Source organism: Ambystoma mexicanum, chromosome 11 (assembly GCF_040938575.1).
Source record: "Ambystoma mexicanum isolate Mex_15411 chromosome 11, UKY_AmexF1_1, whole genome shotgun sequence".
NCBI classification, from domain to species: Eukaryota; Metazoa; Chordata; class Amphibia; order Caudata; family Ambystomatidae; genus Ambystoma; species Ambystoma mexicanum.
This window is the reverse complement of record NC_090934.1, coordinates 137,524,338-137,547,328: the sequence shown is the minus strand read 5'-3', so window position 1 is coordinate 137,547,328 and position 22,991 is coordinate 137,524,338. Positions and strand designations below refer to the sequence as shown.

Here is a 22,991-nt window from a genome sequence, read left to right as displayed (position 1 = left end):
CTGACAGCATCCCGGTCCCAGCCCTTGGAATCTCCCATGCCGAACAGCTTTCAAGAACGCTGTCGCACCGGGCATGGTGTCAAGTCCCTATTTGGTTTTTAAGCTCTTTGCTGGAATAGCCCTCATGTCCCCTATGCGAATGGCAACCTGCAAAATGAAGAATGAAGATTGTAACTCGCTGTTCGGGTTCAGCACCAACTGCACCATTGTATCCTACATATGCAAAGAGATATTCTCTCAGATGACCTTTCAAACCATATCCAGTTGATCGCTCCAAGGAGACAGGTGTCTCATCAATGGACCAAGTTGACTGATGGCGAAGTCCAACCGTGATGATATCACTGGTGACAACACGACGTAGCAGCGTTAGTCATGAAGAACATGGGCATTCCTGCATGAATATATGCAGACAGACGCAAGTATACATGAAGAACATGCTTATACCTTCTGTAGATAGAGGACAGATACATTTGCATACTGCCAAAAGCTTTTTCTTTTCTTTAGCCAAATGCAGAAACGCAAGAAAGCCAAACATACGTGGACCAAGATTGCAGCCACTTTATTGCAACTAATCAAAAGGAGCTATGGGAACATATAAGGAACCTATAGGGCTCTATCATGTCTAACCTCTAAGACGATATTAGAACACATAGGGAAACCATACAATGACTGTAGTGAATTCACATGAAACCACAGGCCTCAAATACATGGAGGGAGAGATGCAGAGACTGCAGCACGAAGCACAAAGACAGTGTTCGCAGCCAAGGACAAGGGATTCCTGATTCCCGAGGCATTGAGCCACCTGCAAGAATTCCGGATAAAATCCTCATAATTGCAGACAGAAGGGCTTCGTCTTGCGGTCGTCGCACACGTGACCCAGCAGAGCCGAACAACGGTTATTTACTCGTGGTGAGCAGAGAACCAGTTCCCAGCGAAGCAGAGAAGACTGATACATGCGTTGCCCACCAAAACGTGCAAACTGAAGGCACTCTCTCAGATTAGGTGATCAGAACAGTAGCAACAATGGGAACACATAGACCTTCCCATTACCTTGAAAAGGTACACCGAGCGCTGGGAACAGAAAAGGGTCTCAGGCTTGGGACAACCCACTTCAGCCAACCCAGATGCTCTGAACATGGGGTGGTGTAGAATGTTGCACAGGCCAATGGTCTTTGTGCGACCCTGCAACAATGTAATAAATGGTTATTGGGGAAGTCTCAGGCGAAGCCATCTGACATGCTAGACCAATAAGGATTCAAATGTATTACCCTTAGGTTTTCTGGGAAGAGCTGATGTTTGTGATGTCCCTGGGGTATAAAACTGGGTGACACCCGTGCAGGAGCTGTGATTGCTGGAGATTTGTGATTTCTTGTATGATCCCCGTCTATTGGATAATAAAGACAGTAAAACTTTGCCCCATGGCTGAGTCTTCGTTATTGCCAGGAGAGGCTTTGATGGGTCGTAGATACTCTGCTGACTTGTGATGTCATTGATGCGAGCCCCCCAGTCCTCTGGTCTATTACAAAGTGGTAGCAGAGGATGGTTGGCTATGATCAATCGGCACAAAGCCGCCTCATCCCGTCGCAAAGCCTGGAGGGCTGTGAGGTGACCCACAGAGACCGAGAAAGACACGGGAGGTGCACACCGTGAAGAGGTCCTCAGGGACCGCCTTGGAAAAAATTCCTGCTTTCTTTCCATGGGACACACAGCAGACCGGAAGGGTGGAGTCGCAGGTTGGGGGAGAGTCGGTGGCTGAGCAACATCAGCTGATCATGGAGTGTAAGTATAGACTCAGCCATACAGCATACAGGGGAAGGGGTGGAAAGATGTTAGTTGCTGGGTGGTATTGGGTGATTTTGGGGTGATAAGAAGTGGAGGTGGATGTTATTTGTTCGTATTTAGGGAACATTCGATCTTAGGGTGATCAGTTTTGGCAGATGCCATAGACGGTTGGCTCAAGGGTAAGGATGACAAAAGTTATGTAAATACTGGATTTCCTGTGGGTTGGGCGGTGTAGCTTGGGTCATGGATGATGGTTATCCCTGTGTATAGGGCTTAGCAGGTGAAGCTAGATTGTATCGCGGAAGGTGTTCTTCTGGTTAAGTCTTGCTGAGGCGTTTTATCTACAAGGCAACGCTGTAGGTACAGATTGAGTATGTGGAATATTGGTTTCCCCTGTTAGGAGGCAGGTTTGTCTTTGTTGGGGTATTAGCGCGATTGGGAAATGCTTTGGTAAACCCATTGAAGGGAAGGTATTTGGCGATTTTCCTTTTTCTGCGGTGTTGTAGAGGTGACATCACCAACCAGGTTGTTGTATAGGATGTGGAGTGCATGAGAGGTGCAGAACTTTTTTGGTGGTTGTGAACGATGATGATCAGGGGTTGAAAAAAGTGGTCGTGCTTTGGGGGTGATACGCGGAAGGCACATGCGCAGAACTGTTGGTTGCACCTTTGAGACAGAGATTTGCAGAGGGGCAGTGCGCAGAGCACTCCCGGGGTATTGGTGGAGAGCCGGAATGGGTGGTGATTTTTGTGGCTTTGAGAGCTAGTTTGACATTTGCTGTTAAGGTGAAATAAAGCATGTGTATTTGGTAAAGGTGGAAGTGTCGAAAGCCCAGACCTTGGGTCAAGTAAATATTGAGGTGATGTATTTGAGTAAAGGTATGGGGGATGCACTCCTGCAACATACGTGTAAGTCCCTCCCATGCAATAAGGACAGGATTTGTAAATATAGCACGGAATGGACACAAGGTACAGAGGGCAAACTGCTGAAGCCATGGTCAAAAGAGGGGAGCTTCTCCAAATGTGTGCAGCAACCATTACATGCGTATATACACAAGGTTTACAGAGGGAAGAAGTTCAGCAAACTAATGGCTAGATTTGAGTTATGGAAAATGGAAAGCTATAACGCTCCTCTGGGGTCACAGGAGTGTTCTTCCTGCATCCGTGTGCATCATCTTTGTGTCAGTACTTGCCTCCCAGGTATTCTTCTTCTTCTCAGTACTGGATTCAGTCAATGGTATAATGTCACAGTAGCAAATGGAAGTGCTAGCAAGTGGAGGGTGTTTAAAAGATGGTAAAGGGCTTGGAAGGTTAGATTGGGCATGGTGTGCCTAATTCTACCCAGGTGTTCGTCCCTCTCCTCAGGGGAGAATCCCTCCCCATGAGATCCTCCCGCATGATAGCACCCCCATGGGGACTGTCAGGTAGCGGCCTCACCGCCCTGGCCTCCGGGGAGGGGGCTCACTTTCGGGGAGAAGTGACAGCATGACCTGATTCATCACAGTACCCAGATGGAAACATTCAGGGTAGTTACCCTCAATGTCCGGGGCATGAACTCCCCGGTTAAGAGGAAATCATTGCTGGATAGGTTCTGAATTTTGAGAGCTGATCTAGTACTGATCGATCGCCTCCTGTTTTCCTTTCATTTGTCCCTTTCGTGGATGGCATTACCATTGCTCCCAAATTGTTTTCAGACAATGCCTTGGATACTGCTTTGGTGAGAATCAACAGGGTGACTCTTCATCCGGTCCGTGAATGCAGACTGTACGACCCCCTTCTTCAAGACCTCCTATTTTGGAGCAAAATCGTGGAAGTGATCAAGAACTATTTCTTGGAGAATGCCAATTGCGGTTCTTCTCTGGGGATTGTTGCGGCTACTTTGAAAGCAATAGTCTTGGAGAGTTTATCACCTGGAAGCCGTGATCCATAAAAAGGAGCTCCTCAATTCCAGATTGTGGTGTAAGAAAGCATATAAGGAGTTAAGATTAGCCAATACTCTCCCGGAATATACGGAGGATAGCACAGGGGAAACACGCTGGTCTTGGAAGCAAGACCATGCAGAGGAACAGAGATTCAAATCTCTGATCCCACTCAGAAACCGAACTCAAGTATGATATTAGGCGTGTTATAACTACTAACTGAAATTTGCACAGAAGGACACAGTGCACTAACATCTGAATGACCTAGAACAGCAGTCTGCAACCTGTGGCTCTCCATATGTTTTGGACTATGTCCCCCATGATGCCTCACCATTGACTATGCTGCCTAGGGCTGATGGGGGTTGTGGTTTAAAACATATAAAGAGCCAAAACCTTCAAACCCCTGAACTTGCACATTCTGTTCCATGTGTTCTGCATACACTGCATGGGTGTATCAATGCATATAAAGCCCTGGTTGTTCAAAGTTTCAGAGAATCTGTTTGGCTGTCCTATATAACCTAATGCCATACTCCTCGCCCTCTTGCTGAAATGCCAGAGAGCAAAAGTTATGTTGACTTTTTATTGCCTTATCTATCAACTGATGGTTCTTTGACCTACGTTAATATTTAAATATCATCAAGGACATACCAATAAAAACAATATTTTCTTTCTTCCAACTCATCAGGAGTCACAGGTGCTCCCTCGCCACAGTTTCTTTGGCTGAAGAAGTACTGGCAAAGGAGTCTTCCAGCTGGCTTCTTCCTGGATAGTGGACCGGCCAACGATGTTGAAACACCACCCGGCACCCTGATTGCCATCCGTAATGCAGCTCCAGTGGAAGGTAAGTTCCTTTCAAGTTCTTCAGTTAAGCATTTTTGGATGTTTTTAAGATCAAAAAGGCTTGCAATCTTGCAGAATGAGGAGTTACGAAGTCAAAGACTCCAGCAGATTTGCAGCGTGTGTCGACTGATTCTTCTAACTACTGCGCTTCATAAGTATCCAGAAACATATTGATGGCCAGGTTCTTCCTTTTGGCACGTCTCCCAGAGACCACCCGTCCAGTACATTTTCATGGATTTGGATTCTTACAGTTTCAATTGGCTTCTCTTTCTTCTATTTTGCTCTGAGACGTGAAAATCAGAATGCCAGAGGATTGCACTCACTTAGCTCCCCGTACTATTTTTGACATACCTTTTAATGCAAGTCGTTTCCTTGCAACATTTTACCAAGGGAAATATCTTGCCTTCAAAAAAGAAATGGTAGGTCGTCCTCATATTTAAGTGAAGACATTGAGGGGTTCCTCACCCTAAGGTTAACTGAAGCTCTGCTCCTTTTCTAGACATGCATATCATTGTGGGAGTGACCACCAAATACGTAACTGCATAGCCATGCATATTCAAGTCATTTAATAATGTAGATGAAAAGCAATTGTATATTTCCCATCTCTGTTTTGCAAAACAAGCCCATATCGCCCTATATTCTGTCAGCCAGACTGGGAGAATTTTCCATCCAGATCTTAGGGTTGGGCTCCCTAATCCACAAAGCCGAAAATCCACCCCACTTATGACATAAATATATATATGTATATATATTTGTAAGTTGGGATTCACAAAGTGCAAACCTATCTGGGAAGTACGGCACGATGTACGCGAAGGATGCACGGAAGAGGGGTAATAACAGGTCGGATGCAGCTCTAGCAGTGGATCTGGACTGGTTGGAGAAAGCAGCAGATGAAGGGCTCCCGGGGGAGAGGCACGGTTGGGTGACGCAATCAGCGATTGGTGAGATGTTCTTTGATGAGTTGGGGTCTTCATTTCCTGCCTGAAGTGTTGGATGGGGCAGGGGGTTCTAGACACAGTGCGTTTCAGTTGAGATTATTTGCATATTTTAGACCACACATCACATCCTGTGTACTAATAAGAACAGCCTTGTCAAATCCAACAGGACTGGCTGCATTTTTGTAGAGAAAAGCTTTGAGAACAAGTTAATGTTTTGTGTTTGGGTTCTGTAAAATAAGATTTGTTCAGTGTAATTATTTGCAAAGTAACTATGTCGTTAGTGTGGGTGGGTGGGTGTGTGAAATGAAACACAGAAATACACCGACATGTGCCTTATTAATAATTGTGTCAATGTCAAGGGTTGGCTGCAACTTCGTAATTAATTACCTTTGACCTTTTTTTAGGGCAGTGAAGATTATTGCATCATTTCCCATAGCAGCTTAGATACTTAGTGAAAGGACCAAAAAGTGTCTGGGGAACCAAAGGGCGGAGAGTGATCAGCTTGACAACAAATCCCTAGGGCAAAGCCAGCTTGTGATGTAGCAGTAGGCTGGATGTGGGGTGTCTGGGGATAATTGTGCCACACTGAAGAGGAGAAGACAGCACAGGCAGGGACAGACTGGCGAGAAGCCTGACTGCATATGCAGAGGGCCCTGGAAGCAAGCAGGCGTCATTACTTCAGGCTGCACGTGGAAGCAACCATGGTGGGTAAATGACCAGCTGGAGGACCAAGGCAGAACAGGAGAATACCGAAGAGCAGGATCGAACTGAAGAATCCAGGTAACAAACACGATGGCTCTGTGGTGTGGTATCCGTAGAAATATCGCAAGACACAAATGGAACGGAGAAATGACCGCATCTTTTTAGCGATCATTTTCCAATTTTGGGGACATTAAAAAAAATATAGGGGTGGTGTAAGGGAAATAGTTAAGGTGGGGGGGACGTCGGGCCGGGGCGGGGGGGGTCTTCTCCCCCCACATTATTACAAAAAAAGCGGTGATTTCTTCATTCGATTTTTTCATGTAAATACCTATAGTAGCAGCTGTCTGATGTTTCTTAAAAGGCAGAAACAGAAATGCATAAGCATACCAGTTTGAACAGACCATCTTTGGAGGGGCTACCAGAATCAAGAAGAGGCAACTGGGAACCCTCTGGCTCCTTGGTGTTCATTGTGGCCGTGCAGCATAGCAGAGGCGTAGCCAGCATTGTCTAACAAGAGGGGCCTGAAGCTAAAGTAGTTGGGCCCACTGCAGTGACATTAACTTCTGCCGCTGAGAGGACATTTACTGATTTTGGGTGGGCCTAGCTCACTCAGTTCCTACCCATTCTATGTCTCTCCGGCACAGTCATCAAGCATTGATAGCTGCAAACACCAACGACCAGAACGGATCTACCACTAAAGGAGCAGGTGGCCAGTTAGAAGCTTGGACAGGTTAATAGAAGACTTCTGGCACTGAACAAAAGACTGTGCCAGGTAGGGTGTGTGCACTGAAGAAGTATGTTTTCAGGATTCCTGTGAAGTCTGGTCATCGTTCCAGGACTGTCAAATAATAGACATGACCATGTTGACAATGTATTTACACCGACTTCATCCACTTCATTGTCAGGTTTCCTATTCACCTTTTTTAGGAGACCAAGGCAGAAAATGTGAGGTTTTGATGACAATCACAGGTTTCAGTTGTTCCACATGAAACACTGAATGCACATGCCATGTCCTCGATAACTGTCATTGGTGTTCACAACATGCAGGATTGAAAGAAGGCCCATAGAACTGAGGTCTGTGTATGTGGGTATCTCAAGCACAGGCAGAATGTGAGAGAACAATGAATCATAATCACCTCCTTGATGAGCAGGAGCTTGTCTGCAGTAGATTGTCTGATAAGATTCTTTCTACCTTGCGTATGCATACAAATAGGTCCAAAGTGGGCAGTACATTTTCTTCACCTAGTTTTGCTACTAGCTAACTTTCTGTTGGTGATGGTATTACAAAGTGTAGAATGTAGAAAACTAGTCAGAGGTTTTAAGGTGTTTTGTAAGCAAATTCAACTGAAGACAACAGCTTAAACCAATCACTTTGCAAAGCTTGTATATAACTGTTCTAAAATCGTGTTGGTATGTTCTACTTGACCTTTAGATTGTGGATGGTGGGTGGTAGATGGATGAAAGAGCTCTCCTGATTCCAGGTTCTTTGCAAGCTTCTGACCAGAGCAATAGATACATGCTAAGAGACATGATCTAAGATGATTTTAGTGGGTTTGGGGGTGTCAGGCTGAGAGGATTCCTGTGTCCGCGGAAGCTGCTGAACCCCCGACAATCCCCCTGAAGTGTAATTCTCAGAACTAAAATACAACTCAGCTCTGTTAACTACACCCCGAAGGGAAAGGGGGAAGTGGATAACATAAAAACACCAGGTTGGTAGCGTCAAGACTACCCGATGATGAACCTGCAGTGAATACATAAACAGACACAAATCCTCTCATTACTTACTTAACATCGGGGTTTATAAAGACTTTAAAAGCCATAACTAAAGTGTAAAGAATCATACCTGGCTCTTCTCCTAACATTTCTTAGAGAAGATTGCAGAAGTTGCTGAAAATCTTTCTACCTCTTACTTGAGTCTCTTGAAGTCAGCAGCAACTTCTTTATATTTAGCAAACCTGGGAAACCTTAACCTTTGCCTTTTTAAAATTGGAAATAATTCCAGTAAAGGTTGGCTTTAATGAATTCTGTTCCTCATTCTTTTCTTTTAGTTCCAAACAAGTTCACAATGCGATAGGGTATGTGGATTCTTGAAGAAATGCGTGCAAAAAGAACTCACGTGCTGAAGATCCCACACGCTGAAGAACACCCACGCTGAAGAACACACGCGCTGACGATTCCTCGCGCTGAAGAACACACGCGCTGAAGATCCCACGTGCTGAAGTTCCCACACGCTGAAGATCCCACACACTGAAGAACACACATGCTGAAGAACACACGCGCTGTAGATTCCACGCACTGAAGAGCACACGCGCTGGAGAACACACGCACCAAAGAGTACACGCGCAAAAAGAGTTTACGCGCTTGAAAACACACGCACTGGAAAACACATGCACTGAGGACTACACGCGCAGAAGAGTTCACACGGTTGAAAACACACGTGCTGGAAAACCCCCGCGATGAAGATTCTGTAGCAATTTCTGACGCGCACTGAAGAAAACACGTAACAGAAGAAGAGTTTTTGCAAGCGCAGGAGTTCAACCATACGCCAAAGACAAACACGTCACACGTGTTATGAACGAGGCGCTCACACGTCAAACCTCGCGCCTGTTTTCAAACGAATGCCAAAGTACACGCACTCGAACAGTTCAAAGTTACAAGTTCAAAGCAAATTTTACGATTTCTCGCTTAAAATGACTTCAAGATAAAAGCTGAGCAATGGTTTAAAAATCCAAATGAAAGTCACTTATCTTCAGAATGGTTTTCAAAGAACTTCAGGGTTTCCAGTCTTTAGGACTTTTTCCTGACAATCATGGATCTTCTCCTGAAACCCTGGAAGAGTAGCCACTCGACTGCTAGAGCCTGAAAGATTGATTCCACCAGGCCCAAGACTTAAGCAGGATCAGCTACTACACACGTCCTCTCGGCTGGGGATTAGATGAAAGGCAAAGAGTGAAAGTTTAGAATGTTCATTGTTGTCCTGCTGTGCTCTCTAGGCAATCAGAGCTGTCACTGAGAAACTCCATCTTGCCTTGGGCCAGAAGCAGGATTCTGTATTAAGAAGTTAAGGCCAAACCAACCACAATAGAAAACTTCCTACCCACACAAGACTAATCTACAAATCTCCAATAAAGGGGTAATAATAAAGGAAACCTGACAGTAGCCCCCTCCTAATGCCCAGTCCCTGGGCCTACCTTATGTGGATTTTTAGCATGAAACTTAGCAACTAACCTGGGAGCATGTACATCAGCTGAATCTTCCCAAGTACGTTCTTCAGGTCCATATCCCTCCCAATCAACTAAATACTGCAACTTTCCCCTCACTTTCCTGGAATCCAAAATCTGTTTAACCACAAACTTCTTAGATGAATCCTCCAAAATCACAGGAGGAGGAGGTGTTCTAAATCTGGTTCCCAGACTAACAGGTTTTAAAAGGCTAACACGGAAAGTGGGATGTACTTTCAACTGCTTGGGTAACTTCAACCGCACTGCCACAGGATTGATGATTTTCTCTACCTCAAAAGGGCCTACAAATCGTGGCCTGAATTTATTCTTCCCCTTAATTTTTAAATACCGGGTAGAAAGCCACACTAAGTCTCCTACCTTGTCCTTAGGACCAGCTTTCCTTCTCAAATCAACACACCTTTTATATTTCAACTTGCCTTCCCCCAGAACCTTTTTTGCTCTATCCAAATTATTCTTCATTACCAGCAAACGTTCTTCCACTCCAGGATTCCCTGAATCCTCCAACACCTCAAAACTCAGGAAACGAGGATGCAACCCACGACCCAAATAGAAAGGAGATATAGAAGTAGCATCCTTATCACAATTGTTGTAAGAGAATTCAGCCAACCATACCAAATCCACCCATTCCTCTCCGGCTTGTAAATAACACCTTAACACTTTCTCCAATTCCTGATTGACTCTCTCTAATTGTCCATTAGTCTATGGATGATACCCAGATGTTAAACTAACCTCCACTCCAAGTTTTTTTTACAGACGGCCTTCCAAAACTTTGAGATAAATTGAGACCCCCTGTCAGAGATAACTTGACTAGGAAGCCCATGCAGTCTAACCACTCATTGCAAGAAACTATGAGCCAGTTTTTCCGCAGTAACCTCTCCCTCCATCGGTAAAAAATGTGCTTCTTTAGTAAGAAGATCCACTACAACCAGAATAGTAGTACAACCCTTATCCAGAGGAAGATCACAGATGAAATCCATAGAAATAGTGTGCCAAGGACGAGGAGGAACAGGTAACTGCTCCAATAAACCATGTGGCTTCCCAACTTGACTTTTTGCCTGTGCACAAACTGCACACGTCTTGACAAAGTTCAATGTGTCGTGACTAATTTTTTCCCACCAAAAGTTCCTTCGAACTAACTCCAGTATTTTCCTAAAACCAGGATGTCCTGACAAGATGGATTCATGACAGTTACTCAAAACCTTTTCTCTTAACTCTTCAGTAGGCAAATAAAGCGTGTTATCAAAAAATGGTAGACAGACTTTTAAACTTCTTGCTGGATCCAGTCTCACCCACTCCTTCATCTTCTGCAAGGACACAGACTGGCGAACTTCATTCAATACGTCCATGCCTTTAATAACTCAGGCTAACAAAAAACGTTCTGGGGCAATAAGAGGTTCTGGCTCCTGAACCTCTCTCACCTCACTTCCAGGAAATTGACGGGGTAAGGCATCTGCTTTTTTGTTCAAACATCCAGGTTTGAAGGTCACAACGAAATCATAGTCCGCAAAGAACAAGGACCAACGAAGTTGTTGTTGAGACAATGTTCTTGCAGATTTTAAAAACAATTTTAGATGATCAGTAAGTACAGTTACCGCTTGTCTTGCCCCTTTAAGAAAATGTCTCCATCCTTCAAAAGCGGACTTGATAGCTAGCAGCTCATGATCTGAAATTGTCAAATTCACTTCTGCCGCAGAAAATGTTCTTGAAAAGAATGCTACTGGGTGTAACTGACCTGTAGTTTCATATCTTTGTGAAAGCACCACCCCCATTGCTAAATTTGAAGCATCCGCCTGCACAAAGAAAGGTTTAGAAAGATCTCGATGTATTAAAATCGGGCTGGTAGTAAACCTTTCCTTTAACTCTCGAAAAGCTTTTTCTGCTTCAAGGTCCCAATCAAACTTCACTCCTTTTTTCAGCAGTCTAGTTATAGGAGCAGCTAGCCGAGAAAATCCTTTGATAAATCTCCTATAAAAATGTGCAAACCCTAAAAAACTCTATTTCCTTAACCTTAGTTGGGGTAGGCAATTCTCGAACTGCTTGAACCTTTTTTGGATTCATTTCTAAACCCTTAGGTGAAACGATAAAACCTAAAAATTCCACAGAATCTGTATGGAATTGGCTTTTTTCCAATTTGGCGAACAAGTGGTTTTCACGCAATTTTTGCAAAACTAGGCAAACCTGTTTCTGATGTTGATCCAAGTCTGAAGAGAAAATCAAAATGTCATCTATATACACGACAACATAAATATCCAGAAATTCCCTAAAAACTTTGTCAATAAAAAATTGGAAAGCCGCTGGAGCATTGCATAAACCGAATGGCATCACTTGATATTCATACAGCCCAAACCTGGTTTTAAATGCTGTCTTCCATTCATCTCCTTCTTGCACTCGCACTAGATGGTAAGCTCCTCTCAAATTAATTTAGAAAAAATAGTGGCTCCTTGTATTTCATTAAGCATTTCCGAGATGAGAGGAAGAGGATACTGGTTCTTAACTGTGACTCTGTTGACTGCTCGATAATCTATGCAAGTTCGGAGGGTTCCATCCGGTTTAGGTACAAAAAATAAAGGAGAGGCCGCTGGTGACTTAGAGTGGGGAATAAAACCTTTGGCCAAGTTCTCCGTTAAGTATTCTTTTAAATAGTCATTTTCTTTCTCTGTAAGAGCATATACTCTGCTACTAGGCAAAATTGCTCCTGGCTCTAACTCAATTTTACAATCGAAGGGCCTATGGGGCGGTAATTCTCCCGCCACCTTCTCATCAAATACATCCCAGAAGTCTTGCTAACACTGAGGACGTTGTCCAACTACTGCTCCCACATAGTGACCTCCAGTTCCAAACTCAGCCAGAAAACTAGACACAGAATTACCCTGTTTGACATCTTCCTCAAAAAGACTTCCTGAGAAACAATTCTCTTGGCAGAAATCAGACTGCATGTTAATTGTCCTGGCACTCCAATCAATCAAGGGATTATGAAGAGTAAGCCAAGGCATTCCCAAAATAATCTTTAACAAAGGAGCATCTATTAACTCAAAAGATATCCCCTCCCTGTGACCCCCCTCTTAACTTCAAAATCAAGGAACAAGTCTTGTGGGTGATAGGACCTGAAGAAAGAGATGTTCCGTCAACAGCCCTAACTTGCTCTACAGCCTCCTTCTGAAAAATAGGGATTCCCAAAGATTTTGCAAGACCCCAATCCATATAATTCCCAGTGGCTCCTGAGTCAACCATATCTGGGCCACTTCCCCTACACTCCATCTCAAGGAACAAGGATACATTCACCGTGATATGAGGAACAGCTGTCTGCATGGTGTTGGCGATCTGCTGTAGCTTGGCCGTTGGAGTAGAAGTCTTTCTTGGAGTGTAAGGACAATTCCCTAAAAAGTGTCCACCTCTTCCACAATATAACCACAGATGGTTATCTCTCCTCCTAGCCCTTTCTTCCATAGTTAAAGGACCCCGGACCGTGAGAGGTGAATCATTCCCTTTTGTCTTAATCTCTACTTTAGGTCTATCCACTTTAACTAGAGACTTAAAATCACTCTGACTATGATGCCTCTCTGCTTTCCTTTCACTCAAACGAAAGTCTAATTGGATAACCAAATCAATCAGAGCATCACAAGTAGAGGGGCGTTCTACAACTCCTGACAACGCATCCTTTAACTCATCTCTAAGGCCCCGATAAAACAACACGGCCTGTTTATCCTTGGGCCACCTGCTTTCTAACCCTAGTGACTTAAATTGCGTTATATAAGCAACCAAATCTCTATTAACTTGTTTCAGTTCCAAACGTTCTCCATCAACTTCCAGAGATAACTGCCTTCTGTCGAACATTTTTCTGAAAATCTCTAAAAAACTGGAATAATTTCCCAGAACTGCACTCCTTTGACTCACCGACAACCCAGCCCAGGCAGATGCCTCCCCAGTTAGATAAGACAACATGAAAGTTACCTTGGATGCATCCGTAGGGAAGATCTCTGGTCTACTCATAAAATGTAACTCACATTGCGTCAAAAACACCCTAAACCTCTTTGAGTCCCCTTGATAATGTTCTGGTGGCGCCAAAAGAACCGGCATAATTAAGCTTCTAACTCCTTCAGTAACTTGTGAGGTCGGTTGTATTTGTGGTAACCTGTCACCTCCCTCCCTTTCTAACTCAGGCAGAGAACCAGCACCCCCAGACACATCATCCTCTCTCCTTTCTCCCATCTGTTGAATTTGTGTCACTTTAACACTCAAGTCATCCACCTTTTGACTAAGTAAAGCGTTCTCATCACGGGATATTTTCAACTCCTCCCGCAACTCTCTGATCAAAGATCCTAACGCCTCCATGGAAGTTTTGTCGGGGTTCATTACAGCTCAGGCGGACTAAGGTTATTGGCCTTTCATTCTGTCAGTCTGAGAGGATTCCTGTGTCCACAGAAGCTGCTGAACCCCCGACAATCCCCCTGAAGTGTAATTCTCAGAACTAAAATACAACTCAGCTCTGTTAACTACACCCCTAAGGGAAAGGGGGAAGTGGATAACATAAAAACACCAGGTTGGTAGCGTCAAGACTACCCGATGATGAACCTGCAGTGAATACATAAACAGACACAAATCCTCTCATTACTTACTTAACATCGGGGTTTATAAAGACTTTAAATCCATAACTAAAGTGTAAAGAATCATACCTGGCTCTTCTCCTAAAATTTCTTAGAGAAGATTGCAGAAGTTGCTGAAAATCTTTCTACCTCTTACTTGAGTCTCTTGAAGTCAGCAGCAACTTCTTTATATTTAGCAAACCTGGGAAGCCTTGACCTTTGCCTTTTTAAAATTGAAAATAGTTCCAGTAAAGGTTGGCTTTAATGAATTCTGTTCCTCATTCTTTTCTTTTAGTTCCAAACAAGTTCACAATGCGATAGGGTACGTGGATTCTTGAAGAAACGCACGCAAAATGAACTCACGCGCTGAAGATCCCACGTGCTGAACAACACACGCGCTGAAGATTCCTCGCGGTGAAGAACACACGCAGTGAAGATCCCACGCACTGAAGAACACACGCGCTGAAAATTCCACGCACTGAAGAGCACATGCGCTGGAGAACACATGCGCTGAAGAGTACACGCGCTGTAGAGTTCACACACTTGAAAACACACGCGCTGGAAAACACATGCACTGAAGATCACACGCGCAGAAGAGTTCACGCGCTTGAAAACACACGTGCTGGAAAACACACATGCTGAAGATTACACGCACAGAAGAGTTCACGCACTTAATAACACACGCGCTGGAAAACCACTCCGCTGAAGATTCTGTAGCAATTTCTGACGCGTGCACGCGCTGAAAAAAACTCATAACAGAAGATGAGTTTTTGCAAGCGCAGGAGTTCAACCATACGCCAAAGGCAAACACGTCACACGTGTTACGAATGAGGCGCTCACACGTCAAACCTCACGCCTGCTTTCAAACCAAACACCAAAGTTCAAGCACTCAAACTGTTCAAAGTTACAAGTTCAAAGCACACATTTTACGATTTCTCGCTTAAAATGACTTCAAGATAAAAGCTGAGCAATGGTTTTAAAATCCAAATGAAAGTCACTTATCTTGAGAATGGTTTTCAAAGAACTTCAGGATTTCCAGTCTTTAGAACTTTTTCCTGACAATCAAGGATCTTCTCCTGAAACCCCGGAAGAGTAGCCGCTCAACTGCTAGAGCCTGAAAGATTAATTCCACCAGGCCCAAGACTTAAGCAGGAGCAGCTACTACACACGTCCTCTCAGCTGGGGCTTAGATGATGAAAGGCAAAGAGTGACAGTTTAGAATGTTCATTGTTGTCCTGCTGTGCTCTCTAGCCAATCAGAGCTGTCACTGAGAAACTCCATCTTGCCTTGGGTCAGAACCAGGATTCTGTATTAAGACGTTAAGGCCAAACCAACCACAATAGAAAACCTCCTACTCACACAAGATTAATCTATGAATCTCCAATAAAGGGGTAATAATAAAGGAAACCTGACAGGGGGTCAAGTTGATGGTATATATCACAAAGACCCAGTGTTGCCACTGAAAGGATGGATGCTATCTTCAGTAATGCAGGATATTACACATCTCAGATAGTTACCATGATCACAATTTGACTTTCTGACACAGGACAAGCTGCAATAAGGTCTACAGCCATTACAGTAGATGTGTTTAGGACTTTCGAAATGGGACATGATAATCCTGTTGGTCAGTGCTTAATTTGTAAAAAAAAAATAAGTGCCAGTGCCGAAACAATATTGGCTCCATAATGCCAGGCGCGGCGCCGCCCGCATTGCGGGCGTGGCACCGCCTTCAGCGTGGGCACTGTGCCGCCCTAAGCGTGGGCGTGCCGGCTGTGCTAGTTCAGTGCTAGTCCTACCTAGATTGGCCCACCACTAGCCCATCACACTGCTGCTGCTCCATGTCACATGTTTGGCGTTGCAGCAACTGCTGGCACAGGCTAGTAGTGGGATGAATTGGGAAGGGCAGACATGGGTTGAGAAAGTATAATGCTTTAAAGTTGGAAAACACTTGTTATGGTAGGTGTAGTGGTTCCAGCATTCCGCCAAACCCAAAGGCAAAAGTGTGCATTTGAACACACTTCTAGGTTCTAGAGCACACTTGCTAGACGTCTGGACCATACTTGCTGTCCTCGAAGTGATAATGCATTTGATAAAATTGTTGCAAACCTGTGGATTTTATCTTCTTTGTCAATTTTGTAGAATGACCCCCCACCGACCGGCCCACCCACTCCCACCGCCCTGTTTCCCAAATGGTTCTGAGTGGAGCTGCGTTGCAATCATCGTCCCGGGACTCAGGATAGCTCAGCAGCAATGTGTTCGATTGGAAGCAAGACGACACAAAGCAACACAGGTTCGATCCCCGACTCCTCGCTTAGAAACCTCTGGGTATTAAGCGCGTTATAAATACACAACTAAGACATGCTCCTCCTGTAACTGTACCTCAATGCCCCGGGCTGTGTGAGCGCTTTAAAAATGCAAATAAATAAAAAAGCATTCTGTTTCAGTCACTGTTGCACTGTATTTGTCTCTACCCCTTCTGCCCCATCTGACAGTCTGTTAAAGTACACCAAGTATTGTTAATCGGTTACCTCAGGAAGAGCACCCTCCCCTCAGTCACCTCATCCAGGTGTTTTGTGTAATCAATTTACTCTCAAGCCCTTATCAGTCATCACATCTCATAAATTCATCCCCCTTCACTCTTCCTTCAAGCATGAGCATGGTGTTGTATAACTTGGGAAAAATTCATTTCTGCAAGACATTGGGCCTCATTACGAGTCCGGCGGTAACCGAGATGAAAAAAAACTGCCTGGTTACCGCCAGACTCGTATTACCATTCCGCCTCTGTGATTCCCGGAATTACCGGGGCATTACAACCCCGGTTTCCCGGGAATCACGGAGGCGGAATGGTGTTAATCCCATTCCCATTGAGTCCTATGGGACTCAATGGGAATGGGGATCATGGAAACACCGGCAGCATCTCGTAATGCTGCCGGTGTTTCCTCGTCCGCCTGCAGGCGGGCTGTGTTAAACCCGCCAGGTCAGATCTGGCGGGAACATCACCTCCTGCCTGCAGGAGTTGTGATCGCCCGGCATGGAAACAACGGTGGCGGCGGGTTTACCGCCACCGTTGTTTCCATACCGGGCGATTTGTAATGAGGCCCATTGTTGTGAAATCAACGGCCTGTGCTACTTCTGCTTTAGGGCCTTTTTCCACCTTAACACATATTAAAAAACTAAATATGTTTTGTCACCCAATATTCAGGAACCAGAGGAGAATGCATATTCGGATATCTCCTTCCCACTGACATGTTCTTGACATACATCACTAAACTGCGGGGTGTAAGAGACACCCACCTCTATCTGAGGATTCCTATCTGAGGATTGCATGTGCTCTCATTCGGAGCACATGCTCGGAGCGTATTGTACCCAGGTTAAGCAGCCACATCTGGTGTATAAACCACACATCAGGATAGAAAACATGCGCTGGAATTATGTAAAAAAATTACAGCAAAAGACGGTTGAGAATTATACACGAATACGCAACTAGTGCTTTTATTTATGACGACAGATTGGTGGGCACGTGAACCATGTTTATCCCCATCTAGTTTCCATGTGTGTATCTTTGCCTGAAATGGCATTTCAGAAGTTCGTCTTTGCATGGGCTTTTCTCGCGAAGTGCAGCCGGTTCGGTTTCGGCCCAATACGTGCACCGTTACATACCGGGTCCCCTCTCTGAAGCTCGTTTGTGAAATAAGAGGCCGATAACATTAAACGGAGGAACGGAAACACCCAGGCAAAAATTCACAGTTCATGTTTCGCTTAGATGAATGCTATCCAGTGTCGGACTGGGGCATACAATTGTCTCGAGTCAGGTTCGGCACCAAAGAAAAAGTGGCCAAAGTTGCAAACGACATTTCATTCCTTTTGTGACAGACACCCATTCCCCACCCGGTCCTGGGCATTGCCCTGCCTTGCCCCAATCACGTAAGCTACCTTCCGTGGGGCCGCCACCGCCACGGCCATGCTAAGCCTGATGATGACAAAAATAGGTGCGCGTGCAGCGGCCCCACGGAAGGTAAGATTTTAAAAGAACAAAAATATATATATGGGCGGCTGGGGCCCATCACTTTGGAAGTGATGGGCCACAGCCGCCACTCAAAATAAGTTATTTCTTTTAAAACCCAGCCACCGGCCCCACGGAAGGTCAGGTTTTCAAAGAAAAAAGTAAAAAACATACTTTTGGGCACAATCCACGGGCCGGTCCGCCTGCGGCAGAGTCATCCGACTCGGTCTGCGGCAGTCGGTTGCCCCTGGTCACAGAAATTGGCCTGGGCCTGGTTGCAGTCAGCAGCACACTGCACACAGGTCACACAGACAGAAGCCCAGGCGAAGATGGGCCACTGGTGGGGTCCTGACTCATGGGCAGTGAGGACACCACCAGGGGACCGTGCCGCCAGCCGGGCTCCAACCTGGGCCTTGCCTGATCACTTCACTGTGACAGGCTCAGGCTGCACCGCACGCAACAACAAGTGACTTACCTTCTTTGCCGGCTGGGACTTGGTCTCCTGTCGGGGCCTAAGGGTGGGGGGGGCGGGTGCGCACACTGGCACCCGCACAAATGAAAAAGCAGGCATAGGGGGCCCCAGGAAGCAACTAGGCTGCACCACGCAGGGCAGGCTCTCTCTCTCACACGTCAGGCCACGCCTCGACACCTTCACTTCACAGTAACTCGTGAAATGAAGGTGGTGCCGCGCTGCCTCTTGTGGCAACAACAACACGTCACCATGTAATTTCACTGGCTCAGAAGAACAGCCAATGAGAACTGCACATTCTGTGTTACTATACAGAATGTATCAAATACTGCATAGTAACAACAGAATGGTAGTTTTCATTGGCTGTTGTTTGTAACAGTTTGTTGTTCATTGCTATTGCTGGCCCCTCCCAGGCCCAGCCAGCCATGGCCTGCAACCTGCAAGCACGAGAGAGATCGATCAGAATGACAAATCCCAATGATTTATAATCAAAGCAAAGCGAAGTGGAAGAAAAAACAAAGCAATTGCAAGTGCGCTGGCCCCACATGAGTTCCGGTGCCCAAAAAAGAGTGCCGGTGTTGGCCACCGGCAACCACCCCCACAAACTAAGCACTGTTGTTGGTTGAAGTTTGTTTATCCCGCTCGAACTTCATGGTTAGAAATAATTATGCCAGAAGGGCACCACTCCAGGAACTATTGCATGGCATCTCCACTAACACATTTCCCTATCAACAATACCAGAGTATTCCATTCGGACAAACAGCCACTAGAAAAGCAGACACCATGCAAAAGCATGGTTCCAGACCTTTTTTTAATGCATGAGGTTATTCTGATCAATGACAAAGGGCTGCTTGGTGCAGGGGCAGACCTTGAAAGTACCTTTACAATATCAGGATGACTTAAATTAATTATGAAGTGAACGCTCTTAGTGTTGTATGGCAATAAACATTTATTTGGGTTTATGAACTATTTTTAGCAATGTATTTATTCATGCTGGAATGAAAACATAGCCCACTGTAATTTTGCAAAAGATTTTAGGCATGCAAGTAGACTAAGCACTGGGGAACAGAACATGTAGCTCTCTATCCCGATAGTGGGGTTCCATGTGTTAAAATCGCCCCTGCAACCTCTGGACCCATTATACCATTTAAGAGGAACGGGGGACACCCCTGCAACCCCCGCTCCCATTAAATGGTATAATGGGGTACACCTTTACCGGGTCAAACCACAGCATTTTAACTGCGATTTTATCACTGCGTACCGATAGTGGATGTCTCCAGTGAGCCCTGCTTTGCATATATACTGCATTCTCACGTTTCACGCTGAATATGCTAATTCACATATTTCATTATATAGACTTTTAGGAGATGGTGGAAAAGGAAAATCATTGGGCCTGGGCCAAAATGTATTTCCATTATACAAGTGAGGGGTTTTAACGATGGGGTTCCTTTCTGCCAGTACTGGAAACACTAATATTTGATTGTTAACAGAAGTATACATTTCCCTTCCCTAAATTAACACCCCTCAAATTAATAATTATCCACCAAATAAAGAGATGAGTAATATCAAAGTTGCATGTCATAGATCATGGTCAAATCACATTGAACGTAAACAAGGGTGAACATGTATAAAAATGGACTCTGGTTTCCTGTACATATATTCCCCAGTTCCATACACCAGGCGTCTGCAACCATTGTCCCTCTAGATAGTTTGTACTTCAACTCCCATCAGTCCTAGCCAGCATAGGCAATGGTGAAAGATCATGAGAGTCGTAGTCTAAACATCGGGTGAGCCGCAGGTTGTAGACCCATGTCATAGATGTAGACCATGAAAATATTGGCTGTGGTTCATGGACAGCCCATGGACAAAAACAATTGGGACAAACAGAATACTGATGACTATCTATATACATGGGCAACTTTGTTTATCCGTGGTACCATAAACAACCGAAGGTTACCTACCCATGTGTACCCATGTTACATAAACAGACACCATGGACGAAATGACTGCGATTCATGGACAGACCATGGACAAAAAAATCTAGGACAGGTAGAATGATGAGGACCATGTATACACATGATCAACTTTCCTATTACATAATACCATGGACAAAGCAAGGTTTCCTGTCCATATATGCACCTATTTCATGGATTGAGACCATGGACGTGATGACCATGATTCATGGCCATTTGTTATCCCTCTATGGTTTGCGAAAGTCCAGTAAGGAAAGCCTCTTTTGTGTGGCAACTCCCTCTCCTCTCTGGGCTGCCACAACCAAGCTCTGCACCCTTCCCTCTGTCAACATCCAAAGCAATAGTGTCTGAGACCCCACATCTCCTCTGCATGTAGGCATACTGTCAAATCTACAGGCAAGTGTAACTGGAAGACTTGGGTGTTTGCAGTGCACAATGTCCAGCACATGGCCTGTTCCATGCTGCACTAGTACAAGGGCCTGGATCAGACACGCCACGCGCTGCTGCAATCTCCTGCTCCTTTTCAACGCAGTGTTCCTGGGGCTGCAACGCAAAGTGTCCATCACCCACATAGTGACCTTTGGAATAATGAGGGCTGCCCTACAGGCTATATAGAGCATTACACCCATGGCTGAACCAAAAACACAACATTTTGGTGTGGGCCAGTTTTTTGGTCAAAGTGGGCCCATTTTTGGGCCTATTTGGGCCAGCTTGATGAGTTAATTCACTCTACGACTAGAAGTTTTGACCAGTGTTGCTGAATAAACATTATTTAAAAATGCACAATTTACATCACACAATGAAAAAACTCCCCCGCGGGTACTATTCAAACAGTCGAGGTCATTACAACCCCGGCGTTAAGGGTTAACGACGGCGTTAACCCTTAACGCTGGATTCCCACTTTAACGCCTGCTTTTGGCAGGCGTTAAAGTCCATGGCGCTAACCCGCCATGGTGCTAATTACGCCGCCGTAATTTACAGCGGCGTAATTAGCGCCTTCCCCACTCCCATTATGCCCTATGGGGCAAAAATGGGAATGGGGAAGGGAAAATGGGAAATGGGGATTTACCGCCCCACTCACCTTGGAATGGGGCGGTAAATCCGCCGTCCACCATGGTGTAAACATAGTTTACACCATAGTTTACACCATGGTGGTAAAGTTGGTGCACTTAGCACCAAGGTTGTAATGACCGCCAGTGTCACAAAAAGAACGACTAGCCATTTGCAATTGTGGGCCACTTTTTCATTGGTGCCCGAGAGATATTTATGGCCCAGTGCGAGCCTGCTGCTCTACTACCAGCAGCTGCGATGCACTGGCCTCCTGTGGCAGCCACAGATCCATTGGTCCCTGGCTCTATGCCGGCTGAGGTGCCGTCAAGCCCTTATGGGCGTATTGAGTGCACTCTACAAATAAATGGAATGAAATTCCATTACAGTTCTTAAATTTACATTTCACTGTGAAAATACTCATCTCAAATGCAAAGAATGCCTGATTGTTTTTTTTCTCTCTCCCCTCCTTTTTTCTTTCTACCTTTCCTCAATGTTAGATTTGTTAGTTTATTGTTGGGGGTGGTTTTTAATTATTCTTAGTGCTTTAAATTTGAGGAGTTTTAGGTATATGTGTGTAAGCTGTTAATTTTTTCTTTACCTGTTTGTTGTAAATTTTGAATAAATTGGTTCCAAAATAAAATGCAAAGAATACCGTGTCTCCACGCTTTAGACATAACTGCTGGTCACGAGGCCTCACCCACCTCCAGAAGCAGGGCCCTAGCAGGGCCTCGGAAATGGCCCCGGCTGGATTATACACCCTGATATAAGTGCACTCCTTGTTTAACTTGGAGCCATTCCTGTTCCCATCAGAAGTCTGATTCATGAAGGTGTGTAAACATTGCTGACATGTTGTGAGACTACTGGAGTTTAAATTAAGTCATTTTTCAGTATTTGGAACTCGTGCCAAGGAGTGACTGCAAATGTATACTTTGAATGGTGCCTTGCACACCTGAATTGTAACCGGCGCACGTGCACGTTTCCAAGTGCTCGAAGTCGAAGCTCATTTTGAGGGGCGCGTGTCTGCACGTCACTTCTCATTTTCATTCATTTATACGCAAGAAAGGGGGGAGCGTAACTTAACATACTTTTCCGCCGCTGACCTTCCTCTTCGCCATACAAATACTAAAACATTGGCACCAGCATGGATTTTCGGTACAACGTCCTTTCATTGCGTGACGTTTTTTCTCTGGGTTTTTTACCGCGAATTTTTTAACGAAAAAACCCATCAAATTTTTTTTGGGGGAGGTTAGAAAATTATATATATCGGATCTGGGTGTCTGGGAATAGATAAAAACTGAAACAGAATAGGGGGTTGGGGTCCCCCCTGAACCCCCAAAAAAATGTTTAAAAAAATGTGATGGGTTTTTTAGTTAAAAATGTGCAGTAAAAAAACATGCGAAAAAACATCCCGCGATGAAATGACATGAAATCGGATTTTCATGCTGGCGCAAAGGACTAGAAGGAGGACTCCATGAGAACCCATTGTAAACG

The 22,991-nt window shown here is 44.9% G+C and overlaps 1 protein-coding gene across 4 annotated transcripts in view; it reads left to right on the top strand.

Annotated features, from left to right (window-relative positions):
- INPP5B (inositol polyphosphate-5-phosphatase B) overlaps window positions 1-22,991 on the top strand; it is a 1,358,813-nt gene that overhangs the window by 144,379 nt on the left and 1,191,443 nt on the right. For all 4 annotated transcript variants that reach the window (XM_069622659.1, XM_069622660.1, XM_069622658.1 and 1 more), the window contains one exon: window positions 4,386-4,541. In XM_069622659.1, coding sequence (XP_069478760.1) covers window positions 4,386-4,541 — 156 coding nt within the window. The remainder of the gene's footprint in view (window positions 1-4,385; window positions 4,542-22,991) is intronic.